The sequence below is a fragment of the Hakea prostrata genome, chromosome 10 (genome assembly GCF_041222555.1).
Source record: "Hakea prostrata isolate BN-2017 chromosome 10, UWA_Hpros_2, whole genome shotgun sequence".
Classification (NCBI taxonomy): Eukaryota; Viridiplantae; Streptophyta; class Magnoliopsida; order Proteales; family Proteaceae; genus Hakea; species Hakea prostrata.
In genome coordinates, this window is record NC_142609.1 from 39984215 (window position 1) to 40004212 (window position 19998).

Below are 19998 nucleotides of genomic sequence, written 5' to 3' on the forward strand. Positions count from 1 at the left end.
AGAGACTCCTTGTATTGGATCTTTCCCCCTTCAAGAGCAAGGCTATGATACTCATTTCTTTATATAATATACGCTATTTTCGGGATATTCTCCGATCGTCCGTTACTCCACTTTTTCTGACTAAATCTTCGGAGACGCGACGCCGATTAAGATGATCGGCTCCGTTTCTCACTGGTGTTCTATTTTTCAGGAACGAGAGACTGATTGAGGATCAAACAAGTTAGATCGAGCAAGATCTGAGTTGGTTTGATGTTGAGGCTGCGGTCCAAGGCGATGCCGATCAAGACCATCGGCTCCGTTTCTCACTGATGTTCTATTTTTCAGGAACGAGAGGATCAAACAAGTTAGATCGAGCTAGATCTAAGTTGGTTTGGTGCTGAGGCTGCGGTCCAAGATCTCCAGCAAATTTAGCACCAACACACTCAAAAAGCACAACAAAGCAAATCCCATTAGAGAATTAATGAAAAAAATATGTATATAAAAAAATTTTAGGGTTGGAACAGTGGGACATCTCAACCTTAATTCAGTCCAACCTTAGCTTAAGATCAGTAACTTTCGATTTTTGACTCGCATTTAGGGTAAGAAATTTTCAACCTATTTCTTGAATAGAACCATCTTTGGATCAACAGGGCAAACATACACACGCCGAAGGATCGCATTGCTTTCAAGAAACTCTCCCTTTCTATCAAGAACGAAGATTCAACTATCGGGCTGCGTAGCTTACTAGCTTTGCAGGAGCGAGAGTGGGACCGAGACGATGGTGCACGCGGCGCGCGGGCACATTAAAAAAAGTTATGACTCGGTATTTTCATCTCAATTGGGGTGAAACGGTCTATCCGAAGTTGTGGATTCCAATTTTCCACGCTCGACGGCACGCCCGCGCACCCCTATTCCCCGCCAAAGTGAGTTTATTCAGGGAAAAAGGATAACTGACGAAAACCCCGAATCCTCGGATTTTCCTCGCCCACTGAAATGTCTGAACTGAAAGAGCAAAGAACATATTGAACATATTGCTGTTAGAGATGGCTTCCCTGATCGTTACCGCTGCAAGAACGCATGTTCAATCAGACAAGCATGAAGTCTATGTTGCTGCGATGCCTCTCAGAGCCGCAAAGGGCCCTGGTCAGCTGCTTATGTCTGCAGCTTACTCACTAAATCTCTGGGATTTGCAGCACTATTTAGTCATTATCAGACCCGTTTCACCTTCTCAACCTCAGGTCCTTCTGTTGCTCCCATTTTGCCATCCTTCGTGGATTCTCTCCCTTTTTCCGGTTTTGCAGTTAAAGCTTTTTATTGCTTTCCACCATTTACTGTGAAGTCCTTTATAATTCTTGTTCTGATAAACTTGATAGTTGGAGTATGCTAGCTCTGTAACGTAAATTAATGACGGGTACTGTGGATTGCAGAATTTTCAACCATTGGTTTAGTATATATTCCTCGAAATTAAAATGACTATTTCTTTAGTGGGTGATGATTTTCTTATTTCAATTTGATTCTTCCAGTTTACATTCGGTTGTAGGGTTTTGTAAAGGATAAGTCACTGAATTCAGTGACTTATCCTTTACAGGAAGGTGACAATCCTGTTAAATTTCTTTCATCTGAGATACTCAGCATTGAACTCTAATATTTATGGGTCCAGTTCAGTCGAGTTGTAATGGAGTTGAAAAAATTGAAAATAAGAATAAACGTAAAAAACAGATAAGGTTTCTGTAGAAATCCTGTTTTTTCTATTTCTCTGGTAGCTTACATGATGGTTGAAATGTCAGCTCATTGCATCCCTTTCTTATGGCTATTCATAAATGTTCTCTTTCAAACTAAACAACTGAGGAGGGATGCAACAATTTGGTACACAATAATTATTGTCAACTACATTTTGAAACTGTGCACTTTTTCCAAGCTGTCTATAGTGAAAGGTGGTTTTGAGTATTCATATAACTTCATTGAATACCCTTAATTTCTACTAATAGTAGAAGGGGAAATGTTCCTTTTTGCAGGCCTTTGTTTTTGATTTTCAGCCTCAAGATCCTCAGAATATATACGTAGCACTTGCAGCCCTCTCTGGTAGAGGAGTACCAGGTGAACTTATTGTGTTTCTTCCAACTTTGATGCTTTTGTATATTCACAATTGATGAATTAGATGCGTGTAAGGGTGAACTTTCTCTTTTGTCTGGTATGTGGAGTGGCATGATTTTTGAATAAACTCACATCTAATGAATCAATTTTGGCTTACATTGGTTAGCATATGAGAAGTACCTTGATAGATACAAGGTCTGCTATTAGTACCTTTAAATGGTTTATTGCCACACCATTTCTGACACGTCAAAAGCTCTTCTGTTTCCAGCATATCATACAAGAAGAATTTGAAAAATATACTAGTTTTAGATATGTCAATATAATAGGTTTTGAATTATGTTTTTGATTATTTCATCAAAAGTTTGACCTTTCATACTTTATCCAAGTCCAATTGAGATTAACTAACAGATCCTGCAACCTCATTTCTGTCAAACCAGACATGTAATGCATCATATGTGACTTTATATTCTTATTTAAGTCACAAAAATTATCATAATACATGGGCCTACACCCTTTGTTTGTTTCATTACACTGTTCTACTCAGTTTTGTAGTTTCAAGTTTTATGCGATGGTAACATTTATTTACAAAGGAAAATACAATCCTTATTATGAATTTGTCACTTCCCCATTATGTGAACTTTTTATTTTGACTGCATATTCTAAATTTGATGTTCCTTTGATGGTAACATTTAAACAATATAGAGAATTAGTCTTTTATGGTTCTTCATAACCAAAGTAATTTTGTCAAAGAAACGTCTTATGCTAATGTTTGTTTTCTCAAGATGGTGGACAGAATGTATTGCATGTTCTAAATTCTAGTCAGTAAAAAAAGCAAATGAGGAAACTTCCTGGGGCAACTAGAGGACCCTTGGTGTAGTCCTAGTTTGGAAAGGACCCAACTAGGAGCCAGTAGCCAGGATTTAGAATGCACTGGTAAATTCTGTTAGGTAAAGAAAGGGATTTAAGTCAAAATGAAGATTAGGGTTTGGTAGAACCTACAGTTTGATGGTAGGATTAGATTATGTAGAGGGGAATTGGTTGACGGGATATTGCTGCATTTGAAGAAACAACAATTTAGCATTTGGTTCCTGGGTTTCTGAAAGATTTTGATGGAATTTAGGGTTTTTAATTTGGTTCAAGGGTTTGGATAGAATTTTCCGAGGGCAGAGAGGGTCTCCTGATCCAAGTAGGGGAGCTTTCCAATAGCTGGTTAGGGATAGGCTTGATGTAACCTAGAAATTGAGGGCCAGTTACTTGATGATTTAATTGAAATCAGCAGGCAAACTAGGGTTTCTCAAAGCCCTACGGTTGAACATGGGGGTTCAATACAGATTCAACTTCTAGGATTTACAAAGTAGGAACCTTAGGGTTTCAGATTTTAGGGTTTTCAGAGATTAGGCAGGATTGGAACTTAGGGTCGAAGGTTAGGGTTGGTGAGGAGAAGGTGATCTCAAAGGGGGACGGGATTCGATGGTGTGAATTTGAAGTTATGGGTTTCAGGTTGAGGGGAAATAGGGTTTCTAAGGGCTGGTTAGGGCTAGGGTTAAGGTCAAATGCTAGAAGGAGGGGAATGCATGAGATCCAATCATCCAAGAAGGTGAAGGGGATTGGAGGAGGGGATGGGGAGAATAAGAGGGTTGGGGTTTTTGGGGGAGAGGAGGGAGGGCCGCAGGCTTGGGGAGGGAAAATAGAGAGGTTGCAATGAGGAAGGAGATGATAGGGGGTTAGGGATGATCATTGCAGGTTGTAGGATTGGGGAATGAAAGCTTTGCTGAAGAAGATCACCACACAAGGTTGCTACAAGTTTCCTGCGCTTGGAAATCCACAAACTCTCCACCAGATATCTGTCCTTAATCAGTTTTATTAATCATCCAAATCAGTCTTGGTTACAAGTATTAGCTGTATTTATAGCCTACATTGAAGGAATCCTACTTGGACTCAACTTAGAAAGAAAAACAAATATGAAATTCTAAAATAATTAGGACTCTTACTTATCTTGGCCTGAAATGACTCAAATCACAAAATAAAAGTAAGACTATACCTTTAATATATTTATTTATTCATCCAAAAAAAAAAAGTAAGACTAGACCCCTAATGCAATTCGTCCACAGCAGATACAGTAGTAGTCTTGTTTGCTCTAATCTTCTTAATTTCCCTTGGGCAACCAGGCTTATGACGGAGAGAGCCACCCTCCACTTGATCAGGAAGAGAGCTACAAGGAAGAAGTACTTCCAAAAGCTGCTTTTCATCCATATTGGAGTGAACGACCAAAGAAGAGCCTTCCAAACCATCCGAATTTTGTTGGGCCCCACATAATCCCACTTGATGCTCAACTAATGGATCATTATCTACAATCAAATTTTGCTGGGCCCCGCATGTTCCAACAGAGCAGTCCACGCTACTTGAAGGAGTTGTAACCAACTTCGAATTCAATTCTTTATTCAAAATATTTTGAATTTGAAAAGAACCCATTCCAAGTGAGAGAGAAAGACCAGGAGAGGAGAGCTTACCCGAATTTTGCTGGACCAACAGATCATTAACTCAATCCGAATTTTGCTGGGCCCCACATGGTCCCACGTGATGCTCAACCAACTGATCATTATCTTCATTCAAATTTTGTTGGGTCCCACTTGTTCTAGCAGAGCAATCCACGCTACTTGAAAGAGTTGTAACCAACTTCGAATTCAATTTCGAATTTTTCTTGGCCAACAAATCATTATCTCCAACCGAATTTTGCTGGGCCCCACATGGTCCCACTTGATGCTCAACCAACTGATCATGATCTCCATTCAAATTTTGTTAGGCCCCACTTGTTCTAGTAGAGCAATCCACGCTACTTGAAGGAGTTGTAACCAACTTTGAATTCAATTCCGAAAATTGTTTGGCCAATTGATCATTATCTCCAACAGAATTTTGTTGGGCCCCACATGGTACCACTTGATGCTCAACCAACTGCTCATTATCTCCATTCAAATTTTGCTGGGCCCCACTTGTTCCAACAAAGCAGTCCACGCTACTTGAAGGACTTGTAACCAACTTCGAATTCAATTCCTTATTCAAAATCTTTTGAATTTGAAAAGGATCCGTTCTAAAAGAGAGAGAGAAAGAGCAGGGGAGGAACTCTTACCCGACTCAACTACCACCTCAAAAGGAACCACTCTATTGGATTTGAGTTTTGAATTCAAATTAGAAATTGAATCAACCGAATCTTCATTGGATGAATCTGCCGAATCCTCCAAACCTGCCTCCTCTAAAGCCACACGGATGTGTTGTTGAAGTGAACTAGGATTATGCATTCGCACACTTGCATTAGGAATCCCATCCACAATAAGAATTTCTACTGGAATGCTTGAAGGCTGCACTTGCAAGTTGCAACTCATCCACCTTTGAAGAGAACTTACAACGAAGACCCAAATGGCTTTCCCGATTACATAGAGAACACCGCTGAATAACATCCTCAAAAATCACCTTCTGAAGAAAACTAAAAACTCGATCAGCCCTTGGTTCAAGATGCTCAATCTGAACCTCATTCTCACGAACAACATCAACCTCCAATTCGATCAAAACTCTAGCATAGTGACCAACAGATCAGTGACGAGTACGTCTATCAAGAGAAACAGGGTGACCCACAGACTTTGCAATCGAAAGAAGCACTTTCTCATACCAATACTCAAGAGGTAAATCAGGGAAACAAACCGAGACCAACTTACCCGCTGGTTGAGGAGAATGGATATTAAAATCTGGCCGCCATCACTGAAAACGAATGTATTGCTTACCAATTTTTTTAGGATTTTGATTGATGGTAGAAAAAGATGGAGGAGAGAGAAGCTCGGGGGAATTTGGGGGTGCTTAGGGAATCTGTCTTCTTGGGGATGAAGCCTCTTGAGGTGCCTATCAATGGTGTTGGTTCCACTGTAGGTGGGAAAATTTCTTATGCAAGAGTAATGGGGACCTCGGTGTTAATAGAGATTTATTCCCTCCCTTCTCTTATACAGGCGGGAAAGTTTCGTAGGATTGTAATCCCACAACAGGAATACGAATTACAACGAAATCAATTCCGATTTTCTTTGATTGGACGAACAAATTTTCGCATCACAACCATGGATGAATTGTGAGAGATTGCTAGGGGCGCTTGGAAATTGTCTAAGGGGGTGATCTTGCATTCATTGGGGAAAGGGTTTATCATCTTTCAGTTTCATAGTGAGGGAGATATGACTGAGGTGTGGCGCATAGGATTTTGGAATGTTGGTAAGCAATACATTCGTTTTCAGCAATGGCGGCCGGATTTTAATATCCATTCTCCTCAACCTGCGGGTAAGTTGGTCTGGGTTCGTTTCCTTGATTTACCTCTTGAGTATTGGCATGAGAAAGTGCTTCTTTCGATTGCAAAGTCTGTTGGTCCCGCTATTTCTCTTGATAAACGTACTTGTCAAGGATCTGTTGGTCACTATGCTAGAGTTTTGATCGAATTGGAGGTTGATGTTGTTCGTGAGAATGAGGTTCAGATCGAGCGTCTTGAACCAAGGACTGCTCGAGTTTTTAGTTTTCTTCAGAAGGTGATTTTTAGGATGGTATTCAACGGTGTTCTCTGTGTAATCGGGAAGGCCATTTGGGTCTTCATTGTAACTTCTCTTCAAAGGTGGATGAGTTGCAACTTGCAAGTGCAGCCTTTAAGCATTCCAATAGAAATTCTTACTATGGATGGGATTCCTAATGCAGGTGTGCGAATGCAGACTCCTAGTTCACTTCAACAACACATCCGTGTGGCTTTAAAGGAGGCAGGTTTGGAGGATTCGGAAGATTCATCCAATGAAGATTCGGTTGATTCAATTTCTAATTTGAATTCAAAACTCAAATCCAATAGAGTGGTTCCTTTTGAGGTGGTAGTTGAGTCGGGTAAGAGTTCCTCCCCTGCTCTTTCTCTCTCTCTTGGAATGGATCCTTTTCAAATTCAAAAGATTTTGAATAAGGAATTGAATTCGAAGTTGGTTACAAGTCCTTCGAGTAGCGTGGACTGCTTTGTTGGAACAAGTGGGGCCCAACAAAATTTGAATGGAGATAATGAGCAGTTGGTTGAGCATCAAGTGGGACCATGCGGGGCCCAACAAAATTCTGTTGGAGATAATGAATAGTTGGCCAAACAATTTTCGGAATTGAATTCGAAGTTGGTTACAACTCCTTCAAGTAGCGTGGACTGCTTTGCTAGAACAAGTGGGGCCTAACAAAATTTGAATGGACATCATGATCAGTTGGTTGAGCATCAAGTGGGACCATGTGGGGCCTAGCAAAATTCGGTTGGAGATAATGATTTGTTGGCCAAGAAAAATTTGGAATTGAATTCAAAGTTGGTTACAACTCTTTCAAGTAGCGTGGATTGCTTTGCTGGAACAAGTGGGACCTAATGAAATTTGAATGGAGATAATGATCAGTTGGTTGAGCATCACGTGGGACCATGTGGGGCCCAGCAAAATTCTGATGGAATTAATGATCTGTTGGTCCAACAAAATTTGGGTAAGCTCTCCTCTCCTGGTCTTTCTCTCTCACTTGGAACGGGTTCTTTTCAAATTCAAAATATTTTGAATAAAGAATTGAATTTGAAGTTGGTTACAACTCCTTCAAGTAGCGTGGATTGCTCTGTTGGAACATGTGGGGCCCAACAAAATTTGATTGTAGATAATGATCCATTAGTTGAGAATCAAGTGGGATTATGTGAGGCCCAACAAAATTCGAATGGTTTGGAAGGCTCTTCTTTGGTCATTCACTCCAGTATGGATGAGCAGCAGCTTTTGGAAGTAGTTCTTCCTTCAAGCTCTCTTCCTGATCAAGTGGAGGGTGGCTCTCTCCGTCGTAAGCCTGGTCACCCAAGGAAAAATAAGAAGTTTAGAGCAAACAACACTACTATTGTATCGGCTGTGGACGAATTGCAGCAAGTTGATTCCGTTTTATTGAGAGAAAAAACCAAACAGGCTGGCCTCTCTGATGGGGAGGTTTCTTTAGCTCACTAACCTCTTCTTATGAATCTATTCTTTTGGAATATTAGAGGAATTGATAAATTAGCTGGTTGAAGGGCTCTAAGGTCTATGTTGTTGACTCATCAACTAGACATTTTCTGTATTGTTGAACCAAAGGTGGAGATGTCAAAGTGTCCAATTCCGTTACTTAATCAATTCAGCAAAGGAAGAGTCCATGGTTTTTCTTGCAGCACTGGAGAGGTGTTGATTTTTTTCTTGCTAGTCATCCTTGGAAAATTTCACTTTGTTATAGGGAAAACAATCATGCGGTTGATTTCTTGGCAAATCGGGCGGCGAGATAGGGTTCTTCAGCTGTTAATATACCCTGGACAACATTGATAAGGAGAGAACTTGATTTAGAGGCTTCTGGTCACTCTCGTTTCAGATTTTGATTTGTTAGCTATGATTATGTGAGTTGGATCCAGTGAGGTTGGGTGTATTTGGGGGTAACTGATGTTGTAGATTTGAGAGATGGCTCTCCGATTGTATGTTTGTAATTTTTCTTTTCGCTTTTTAATCATAGTTGTCAAGGCGTCGCCTCGGCGTCTGGGCTCCTTCGGAACACCTCAAATTGGCGTCGCCTTATTTTTAGGCAATAAGGCGTCCGGTTTTTTTTGTTGTTTTTTTTTATATTTTTAAATCACGAGAAAGATGCCTAATCGAAGGCATATATTGAAATACTTATTAGATTCCGATTGTAAAGTATCTATTGTTTGAACCTATATGCATATGTATAATGACGCTACATATGATCAAATGTTAAAATAAAAATAAGTACAAACAAAATCGAAAGAGAATAAGTTCTTGACTCAAGTCTCACACTCTCACTCTCACTCTCACTCTAATCCCTAATCTCTTTCTCTCTTCCTCTCTTCTTCTCTTCCATTCCCTCGACGACACTCCGGCAAACAGTGGCCAGCGACAAACAACTTCTTCTCTTCCTTTCTTCTCGCGACTTTTTATTTAGGACCTATTATGTGTGGTTTGTAGTATGTTGGATGACTTGAGGTAGTCTGATATTAGTTTTTTTTTATTATATAAGATATGATAAATTTAGAGTGAATGAGATGTACACTAAAAATTTCACTTAAAACACCTCAACCGCCTCAAAAGCGCCTCGGAAGGCGCCTCGTCGACTCATCGCCTCAATTAGCCTAAACCGCCTTGCATCGCCTCGTCACCGTGACAACTATGTTTTTAATACAAATGACCCTTTTAGCAAACATAACTAGACTAGGATCTTAATTTGTTGTAGGCTGACTCAAATGAAAAAACAAGAACATAGTGAGACTCCAAACAAATTTTAACTGCAACTAGACCTAGTTGGGCTTGCTTTGGACTGCCCAAATTACCAAAATACCCTTCATGCTGGCCGAAACTTCCTTGGCTGCTGGCATAGGGTGCTGGGCAGCCACCCTAGGCCTTCCTTCGGTACTCATGGGGTTGCCATGGGTCCGACATCAAGGCTTAATATAGAGTTTCCTGGGAAGAAACTAAGATGGGTTTTGCAGTTGAGTATTTGATCCAAAGTTGGGGTTTCATGGATGTTTGGAATGGCTTGAACAGGTTTGTTTTGTTGTGAAAATGAAGAAACAAAAGGGGAAGACTGAGGATTTATGTTTGGAAGGTTAGAAGAAGAAGAAGAATTGTAGTTGGTTACTGACTCAACTCACTGATTATTGACGAAGAGCATGTTGAATGCTTCAAGATGTCTTTTGGCTTGCAATATATATCCAGCAGCAGGGAGGAAACTTAAAAAAGAATTGAATATGACGACTTGGGGAGATTTAAAGATTTGATGGAGTTGAGGATCTAACTTAAATCACTTGTTATTCAAGTGTCCTTTTGCAGCAAAGGTTTGGGAAGGGATCCAGAGGAGATGTAGTGATGATGGCTTGCATTTCCAAACTTTCCATAGTAGCTTCAGGTGGATCAAGCAAGAGCTTGCAGGAAGTTAACAATCCATACAACAAAGATTTTTTTTGGTCTTGATTTATTCAATCACCTTAACTGAGGAGGTGGACTTCTGTACTTTCATGGATAAAGTGGGAAAATTAGCTATTGCAGCTGCAGTGTATCATATTTGGTGGGAGAGAAACCTGAGAAAATGGGTACTAAAGTCATAGGTCTTTTGTGAGAGTATGTGATGCAATTATTTTGAGATGAAGGGTCATATAGGCATTCTATGGGGACTGACCCTCTCTATTCCTAGGGATTTGAAATGTAAGGAAAGGTGTGGTTTTGCTTTGTATGAGTGAAGCCCTTCTGGAGGCTTGTGTTTCTTTAGTTTTGAAGCCTTGAGCTCCTGCCTTGGGATTTCCATTCACTTGAACAGTGACTTAAGAAATCCTATTGCAAATTCAAACATTATCTAAAAAGATATAATAGGGTATTTGTAAGTTCAAATAAAATCTTAAACTATTCCCATTATTTGCTGCTGGTGTAGGAAGGATTCCTACACCTAATGGTGCTGGTATAAGGAGGAATCCATACACCTTAGGCTGGTTTATAGCAGCTGCAAGCTACATTGCCCCAAATTTGATTTGGTGCATATAACAAAAGTTTTCTTGAGAAATATGCAGTGGAATCAAAAATACCACGTGGTATAATACAATTGATAAATCCTATCAATAACTGAGACCAGGATCTTCCTAGCATTGCTCTCTAATGTAAAATAATAATAGTAATAAATAAATAAATAAATTCCAGGGGAATGTAATTTCCATAAACGGTCATTCCACTTGCCTACTTACTAAATGTCGAACATGTGGATGTCCAGACTAAGACATGGAACTCTCTTTTGATTGTTAAGTAGGGTGATCATTTTATATCCTGTTAGTAAGGATTTTAACATAATGTTAGATGCTCTTTTCAGTTATCCTTCATGTCATATCACTGTATCTTGTAAGGACTTCAATTTTTGAGGGTTATTGGTTCTGATTTTAATTTGCAAGTTTTCATTTTCTCATCGAAACCATTATCTGTGATACTATGTTTAACCCACAAATGAAGATCTCTATCTACCCATTATGGGTGTTTATTTTATTTTTGTTTATTCTTATAATGCTAGAACTTTGTGGCTAACCAAGTTTCCATGGTCTGAAGAGCTTTGGGCATAATGGTCAAAACTTTCTTTGTCGTGTCTTAGTAAATTACATACTTCTTATGAACATAATTAGCACTTGAAATTTTTAGATTTATGGAGATTAGAAGTTTCCTCTGGTTAGTTGAAAGCTTACATTTCCAAGAGCTGACATCTTCTGAAAATATTAAATGAGTTAACTCGATCCCAAATCCTACTCATTTCACTGTCAGATGCATATTTATTTACCATCAAGCAAAATCTATTGATTGTTTAGTTTTCTTGGTATATATCTGAGAATTATGACTTCATTAGGATCTGTTTTTGTGAGAAAGCTGTCAAAGCTGCCTAAACGTAAGTGCTGGCTCGTTGGGCTTTCATATGGGGATAGTATTCAGAAGGCTAACAAATTCAATGAAAGCTGGCAAACTGAGCTGAGAATTGGTCAACATGATTGTCGTGATTACACCGATGGTAACTATATTTCCCTCTGAAATCCTGCATTGCTAAATTAGCTCTTTAACTGAGATTGTTGAATAAGTTAGTTTGCCTGTGTTGCTGATGGTATCTGTCAGGGGGGGGGGGAAGGGGTTGTGCCGGTTCTTCAATCTTATTCCCCTCTGTTTTTGAAGGTTTGGTTAAGTACCTCACTGGTGAGGAGCACGTGCTAAAGCATATAAGAGGAATCCTGGCTGATTGAGAATCTACACATTCAGTTTATTGTCTGTGCTCACCTGGAACAAATATTGTATCTGTTGGCTGAATTTATGTAAGTACCCGTGCACCAAGTATTCTTTGATGTATTTGTCTAAGGTTCTCAATTATGGGAAAGTTTGTTCTTTATCAGATGATATTGTTTTCCACAGATGAGTAGTTCATGTCTCCTAGTCACAAAAAGAAAGTAGTTCTTATCTTTATATGATTGGTAATAGCTGATATCACACCAACGGGGGTTGGTCCAAGTGGTAAGCAGCTTGGTCTGCTTAAGCAAGGTTCCGGTATCGAAACCTTGTGGATGCAAAAAATCCCGCTGGGAGATTCACCCACCACAGCCAAGTGTGCGACCCGGGTCGAACACCGGATTAGTCAGGGCAAAGCCTTGGAAACCGGGGTTGGCAACCAAAAAAAAAAAAAAAAAGCTGATATCACTGACTAGTAGTATTTAGTTGAAGTGCTGATTTTATTATGACATTGGATTTTGATTAGATACAAGACTTTCCTTCCAACATTCCTTTCCCTTCTCTTTTTATTTGTGGGGAACAGAAAATATGTGTATTGATGGTGTCACAAAATCATGGAATTATCTTGTGATGTTAGCCACTTAGCCATTTGTGGGGAGTATAAATTTGAAATGTCGTTCGCTTCTTTATTTTTGTTGCTTGCACACTAATCCATGGCCTTGTGATAATGAATTTCTCTGTATTATTCATTACATAACTGAAATCCCAAGAACATGGGTACCCAATGTTAATGATAATCGATACAAAAAATAATGAAAAGAACCAAGAATTGTAACAGAGAAAGTTACAACTGTCTAACAATGTCTAGCAGTAACAGAAGCTACAGTTGGGGAACAAATTTTCAAACTGAGTCTTAAACTGGTCTACATACTCCCATTCCGATAAACTGATGTCACTGTATGTGAACCATCTGATAATGGAGGAAGAACACGATGTGTTCCATTAGATGTGCCATCAGATCTACTGTCTTCAACTATGTACTCACAACCTAAATCGGATCAACGGGTAGCTATATTTATTAAAAGAGAAAAAATGAGAAGAAATAGGGGAAATGAAGAAGAAGAAGCAGTTGTTATACGGGTAGATACTCCCCTCAAGAGAAATAACCATAATTTCCCAGAATCATTTATAAAAATCTGGATTTTTATATATCATTAGGGAATAGGCTGGTCCTTTTTCCCCTTTACATTTTATCCCACCTCTGCAATATTATGCTCTAGATTGTGCTGCCATTGGTACCATCTGTTTTCTTCTTCCGCAACATCATAGATAAGTTTTGTATCCTGATAAACTAATTAACTCCAAGAAATTGTAGATCTAGTGATTCAATCTAACTTAAAATAGGAAAAGATACAACTGTCATGCATATATAAATAATAAACTTTCAATAGAAAATTCAATTTGGGAAAAAAAGCTATTTAAGAAGGGGAGCAGCTTGAGACTTGATGACTATCCTGTTGGTGTTTTCAAGTTATAAACAAGGTAAATTGATATCCAAAAGAAATGTTGTAAATACGCAAATTATAAGAAGAATTGCTTACAAATATAAGAGAAGCAATTTTAAAGTGTAACATTGTTTGTATCACACCTGTAAAGGATTGGCTGGGATTGGTGGAATCCTAAATCTTGGTTCAATTCCATCTTGGTAGAATGTTGAACAAGACTCCCAACATACGTCTCCACGTCAATAGTACATGGAACACCATGAACCATAAGATTTCTGGCCACTCTTGTTTTACAGGGATCATAGACAAGGAACGGGTGTTCATCTGATGTCTTGAGTATAACACCTTACTTTGAATAGCATATGGGTGTACGTAACTGAAACCACATACTGTTCTTAACCTGAAATACATTGTTTTCCTTGATGGATGTTCATCGAGAATTTCAATCGAGAATTTTTGCTTCCAAGAATCCTTCACACCATAATGCTTCATCACCCAAACATAGAAAATAATATAGGAAGATTTACAACATGATAAGATTCACAAAACACACAAAATTGTCCTCCAAGTAAACTCAGGATTCTCAAAAATCTACGTAGTTTGTTAGGCAACAGCAGCTCTCGAAACTCCTTATCTTTAAGGTCAACAGAAAATATGACACTTGAAGAGTAAGTTTGCAAGAAACCCTACTTGATCTCGCATAGATGGCCCATTGATGTTTTTGTACTTTGAGCTGCAGCTAAGGGTGTCGGCATATACCTGGTGGAAGTAAATGTTCTTCGTCTCTCCTCAAGAATGGGTGGTAAGCTAGTAGACAATCACCATGCAAAAGGGAGGATAGCCATCACTGCTTGATGTAACCTCACCGGAGTGAGGCCTGAATCCAGGATCGAATAAGGAAAATCAGCAGGCCCTTATAGGGTTTCTAAACCATACGGTTAGGGATTTAGGGCTGCTTAGGGGTTTTGAGATTGTGGGGGTGGCATACTAGGTTCGGCTAGGTTAGAGGCTTAGGGAGAATGAAATATAAACCTGAACCTTGCTGTTTCTGGCGTCAGATATAAATCTAGAAGTCTAGTGTTTTGTGAAATTAGGATTTCAATTTTCTAGGGTTTATAGGGGGTAGTTAGGGCTAGGGATACAGTCGGGTGCCAGATGGAGGGTAGGGGTATTGATTCTAGAAAGGAAAGAGATCTGGTTGAGGGAATTGGGAGATGGAGGGTTTTAGGGTTTGGGGGAAAAGAAGAGATGCTGCAGGGGGGGGGGGGGGATGGAAGGTTGCGATGGGGTTGGGTGATGGAATGGTAGGGATGATTACTTTCTGCTGTTGGGAGGTTAAAAATGAAGAACTCCTTAAAGGAAACACCAAAAAATGCTGCTGCAGACCCTTCCTGTGCTGGGGATTCCTGGCATCCCTGGCCATAAGACTCAATCCTCTGCTGTAACTCCTCTTCAATAATTTTATTCATCAAAAGACTCCTACTAGGACTCAAGTTTGAAAGCAAAACAAAAAATGAGACTTATTTTAACATGGAATCCTATTTAAAATAAAACTCCAACTTAACTACTCCTAGACTTTCACAAATGACAACATAAAAGTGGGATTAGACAAGGACTACTAATTAACTTTTGACATAGACCAGCCACATAACAAAATAAGAAAATAGTAATTCTTCTTGTAACTAGACCTATATGGGCCTGATTGTGAAAAGACTTTCCCACACTGCTGGGACTGGTGGATCACTGCTATCATAGAACTGTGCAATCTTTACCACCTTGTAATCATCTATGACAGGGTTGTAACCAAATCCAAATTGTTCACTTAAATCAAGTCAAATGTGTAGTGGGCAGCATTTCATGTTTTTGGATAGAGGAAGTGTTAGCATTACATGTTTTCATTTTCTTTGGATATACAAAGTAAGCCGTTGCAAGATCCCACTACTACGTTCATTCCAGAAATTGATCAAGAAAGAGGATCAAATACTACTGGTAAATGGAATAAAGTTTGAAGGATCTTATGAAAAGGAGGCTTCTGTTGTTATTGGTTTCAAGAGATTGACTGAGTTGCAATTTGACAAAAGCAATATCGGAAATAATGAGAGAATACCAGGATGTGCATATGCATTTGAACCTTAAAAGAGAAACGACTGGAAGCCTTGCAAGTATTTCAGTAAAGAGTTCTTCAGGGAGACTCTGGTCCTTGCTTGCCTCTTGTATCTCCTTCTTGTCCTCCGCTATTGCCAGGGATCCTGGAGGTTTTGTTTTTCTTGAAACTAAAGACTGTAGTGGTGATTGATTCTTTATATAGTTTTTTAGTTACAATATGATGCATTCAACTGTAGATGGTTTCTTGAGATAACATGGGGTAGTGTTTTTTTTTAGTATAACATAGCAGAAATTTGAAAATTTGAGTAATGTTTGAATACCTTAACAGAGTTTCCTGAAAGTAATCCTGAGAATGAAATTCATAGAGTTCAATTCCTCGTATCCTAACTCAAAATCTCTTAGAGCTCATTATAGAATAGGGTACTGAAACAGAGCTTCTAGGTAAGTTTAACAGTATGTTATGGAATAGGAAACTAACTGAAAAAAAAATTCTTTATTCCCCTGTATACAGCTCTATTGATTTAACTTAAATTTTCAATATTTATGCAAATTTTTTTAAAAGTTTCTGTCATAATAGATATTTTATAATTACCTCTCTTCCCTGTTCTTTTTCTTTCCACGGCTTTTCATCATCTTTGGTGTTTAGCTTCACCCATGACATTTAGTGGAATGAGATTACCAACGCTGATCTGTATTGTAATCCCACATGCATTTGATCTGGAAGATTATACTTCAAAGATCGTAACTTTTCTCATGGGTTCCATCCAAAAAGATGCTTTGACCCGTAGTTTTTTGGATTTTGAACCACTGAATTTGCCAAAGAAGAGCAGAATTTGTAAGAAGCTCAGATCCATGAAGGTTGCTGAGATGGAGTGGCCTCCATGAATTGCTGTTAAGTGAGTAAACCATCGCCTCTGGCTCAGTCAAAAGAGTTAACCTTAGCATGGAACAACAGAACCTTGCCAATGACAGAGGTGAAAGCCTACTCACTGAGCACCAAGTCCTGATTTACACAACTGCTTTCGGCTTGCAAAACATCCATGTTTGACAGAACAGAGATTGCAAACGAGGGTGGGGATGGTTTTGTGTTGCAAGATATTGGCTGAAGTGATCTTTGAACAGAAGCAGTATTGGTTAAAATGGGAGATGGATCCCTTTGCTCTAGGAGTGAAGGAAAAACCCTACTCAAACCAATCTCCCAGGAAACTAAAAGTCTAAAAGTAGCAGTTTTTTTTTTTTTGGGGGGGGGGGGGGGGGGGGTTGCTACTTCTTGGGTCTCGATGAGAGCAGAATCCAAATGTTGTTTGAAATGAGTGCAAATTTTCTGAGTCTCTAGTTAAGTATAACCAACAAGGAAGACTAGAAAGATTTGATTCGATTCACTTAAACTACTAGTCTTTGGTGCAGCATTGGGTTCTTTTTTGGGGTTAATTGTAGCATTGGATTCTAAATATTTTATTGAACCTCTCCCTCCACTTAAGAGTTTTTTATTCTTCTCTTCATCTCCAGAGAAGAAATCTTCTAATAAGTGTCCAATAAATCGTAAGATCCAGTCATATGTTATATTTTCGTCTAAAGATAGTTTTTGGATTTATTTTAGCCTTTACATTAAAATATGTTACATGATTGAATCTTATTATTCATTGTACATACTTTGAAAGAAAAATGCATGCATTGAAGGAACCCCTCTAAGGAGAGGAATCAATCTCTCCACTTGGAGATTATTGAAAATTAAAAACTAAGAAAGAAAATCCAAAATTAAAAGTCAATTTTTAATTAAAATATATCAATATAAAACCCATAAAATACGATAAGATAATATTTTAGCGGGTAATTTTCATCTGGACCCCCTAAGGTTTGGTCTATGTCATTTTTAGTCCAAAATAACTGAGACTTTGCATCTGCCTCCCCTGTACTATATAAAAAGTCAATTTAAGGACAGATTATCATTTTATGACCAATTTGCCCTTTTTTTATTAAAATTTTTTACATACATAATCTCCATTTTTTTTTTTTTCTGGTTCTACCATCGCTAATGTTTATTACGGGGAAAGTACACACTGTAAACCCTAAAAAATCTTGATCTTTCCCTCTGTGTAGCGGCCGACGTTTGCAAGGGAAAGTACACAACAAATTGTAAACCCTAAAAATTCTTGATCTTTCCCTAAGAAATCTTGATTTTTCCTCCAGTGTGGGGTCCGACGTTTGCAAGGGAAAGTACACAAATTGTAAACCCTAAAAATTCTTGATCTTTCCCTTTGTGTAGCGGCCGATCTTTCCCTTTGTGTAGCTTCTGACGTTTGCAATCGTGATTGGTTAGAAAAATTCATGGTTTCCTCTTATTCTACATCTCTGATTCTCTTCCTCTCCATCGATGGTGAAATCACAAAAGGTTCTATAGCAAATTGCCCAAGAAGCTTTTGGAGTCGTTCAACAAAGAACAACTAATCAACTAATTGACAAGGGCATAAAGTATTAGCCAACACAACACATAAACCCCAGAAGCCATTAACCTGCTCAAATAATTGTCCATTGATTACAAAAGAGCGTTAGAAAATCTTCAAACGGTAAGAAATAGGAAGTTCTTTTTGGTTTATCTTTCCTTTTTCTAATTAGTTTGCTTCCAGATTTGCTCAGTTAGAACTCAAATGGGGAATATGCTGTTTTTTCAGGTCCATACAGGAAGATGCATTTGAAGCTTGGAATTTCCACTGAAAATGCGTTTGAATCCTGAAGCACGACTACTATTGAAGAAATTTAAAAAAAAGGGAATTTCTTCGATCTGGATCCTCAAGTTTTTAAATTATGTAAAAATTCAAATTAAAAAAAATAAAGGGCAAATTGGTCATAAAAGTGATACTTTGTCCTTAAATTGACTTTTTTCATAGTACATGGGAGGTAGATGCAAAGTCTTAATTTTTTTGGATTAAAAATGACAAAGACCAAACCTCAGGGGGTCCAGATGAAAATTACCCTATTTTAGCCGTGTGACAATTTCTTTTTCTTTTCTGGACAAACTATGGCACTATGCCTATTCTAGGTATATTCATAAATTATCAATTAACCATGGAATAAAAAATGGACCGAAACTGACATGACATTTCAACATTTCGCAGATGATTTTCCTGCGAAACCATGATTTTCTGACGAATCTTCAAAATTTCGCCGGAAAATCGACGATTTTCCGGTGAAACTATATCTTCATCCTTCCAGATCGTTGCCGGAGAAGAAGAAGAAGAAGAAAGAAAGCAATAGAAGTGAGAACTGAAGTAGCAGCGAATCCAGCGATATCGCCGGCCATGATGTCCAAATCTCGCCGAGATTTTGCCGTTTCGCCCCGTTCGCTGCCAGGCGAACCGGGCGAAACGAACAAGAAATCGTTCCATGCAATTAACAACATCAATGCTAAGTTGAGAACTTGCTACGAAATAATATCTATTCGGATTTTGGAGCGAAAATACTGTTAACTTGCCTTGTTGGCTCTCTTCCTAATAGAATGTCAAGTAGGGCTTTATAATAAAGAAAAATTTTAAAAAAAAAAAAAAACTAAAAAATGATAATAATAACTTCAAATATCAAGAATATAAAAAATATTAAGAGCCAGGGTAGGTTGAGGTGGATACAAAATTTATAATACAACTACCAAGTGCAAGAGTGACACTATCTATTACCGTTAAGTGCTTTTGAATTTCAAAACTGGAAGGACCAAAATATCCCTCAGGTGTTTTAATATAATATGAAATGATTAAAATATCATTTAAATGATTCATTGTACAATGATCAATTTAAAGGTGTTTCCCTACCCGTTTTAGTTCCAACCAAGATTTGAACTCATAAGAAAAAATGATGAAAATTTCCTTGACATCAGAGATGGATCGTAAGAAAAAATGATGAAAATTTCCTTGTCATCAGAGATGGATCGCAGTGTCAAACTTATGTTGAAGTTGATCGAAGGCGAACGAGTGAGTTGGCGAAGAAAGCAAAAATGTATTACCAGAAGAGACCTAAAACTCTTCTCTCTGGTCAAAGATTTCTGTCAAGATGTACAAATCTCTAGCAGAATGCTACAATCACTTGACAAGAGAAATTGGAAAAACCATTCCCTCTGATTTGCATTCTTCCCAAACCTCTTGTGTGCCATTTCCAAGCTTGCAATGCATGAACCGATCACTCCTGTACGAACACCTGATTGAAGACTTAACCCCAAAGAGGAATGCCTACCCCATTGCTTTGATTTCTTTTTGGGTTCTGCCCGAGGCAATTACAATGATCTTACAACAGTGAAGATGTCGAACATTCATGTTTGTCTTTGTTAGATTCTGATTTGTATTCTTCTGATGATGCTTCTTCCACTGTTCACCATTTGCATGCTCCCCTCATTAATGACATTGTCGAAGGATTGCATAATGCGAAGACCACCGACAATAATAACGGGAATAATGAGAAATTGCTTGATAATATTGCAAGATATGAGGAAGAGCAAAGAATCACAAATGGAAAACTGATGTCTGCAGAGGAAGAGATTTTTAGGTTGAAGAATG

General features: G+C 38.5%; 1 protein-coding gene across 2 annotated transcripts; it reads left to right on the plus strand.

Annotated features, from left to right (window-relative positions):
• Positions 1 to 836: 836 nt before the first annotated feature.
• On the plus strand, positions 837 to 18253 carry LOC149002908 (PTB domain engulfment adapter). Of its 2 annotated transcripts, XR_016170313.1 has the most exons (5): positions 837 to 1217; positions 1995 to 2076; positions 11482 to 11640; positions 11799 to 11935; positions 18130 to 18253. XR_016170313.1 is itself a non-coding variant. In XM_089137802.1 (4 exons), exons 1-4 carry the CDS (start codon positions 1023 to 1025, stop codon positions 11864 to 11866), a joined length of 504 nt encoding a protein of 167 aa, XP_088993928.1. In that variant the 5' UTR covers positions 837 to 1022; the 3' UTR covers positions 11867 to 14533. The 2 variants fall into 2 exon arrangements, 1 of the variants encoding a protein (XP_088993928.1); XM_089137802.1 differs by lacking the exon at positions 18130 to 18253 and having other exon boundaries at positions 11799 to 14533.
• Positions 18254 to 19998: the final 1745 nt, after the last annotated feature.

Excerpts from the sequence above, each read along its gene's own strand:
- LOC149002908 (XM_089137802.1), top strand. The coding sequence starts at position 1,023 with ATGGCTTCCCTGATCGTTACCGCTGCAAGAACGCATGTTCAATCAGAC. Across the intron at positions 1,218-1,994 it reads TTTCACCTTCTCAACCTCAG|GCCTTTGTTTTTGATTTTCA; the intron begins GTCCTTCTGTTG and ends TCCTTTTTGCAG. Across the intron at positions 11,641-11,798 it reads TTGTCGTGATTACACCGATG|GTTTGGTTAAGTACCTCACT; the intron begins GTAACTATATTT and ends CTGTTTTTGAAG.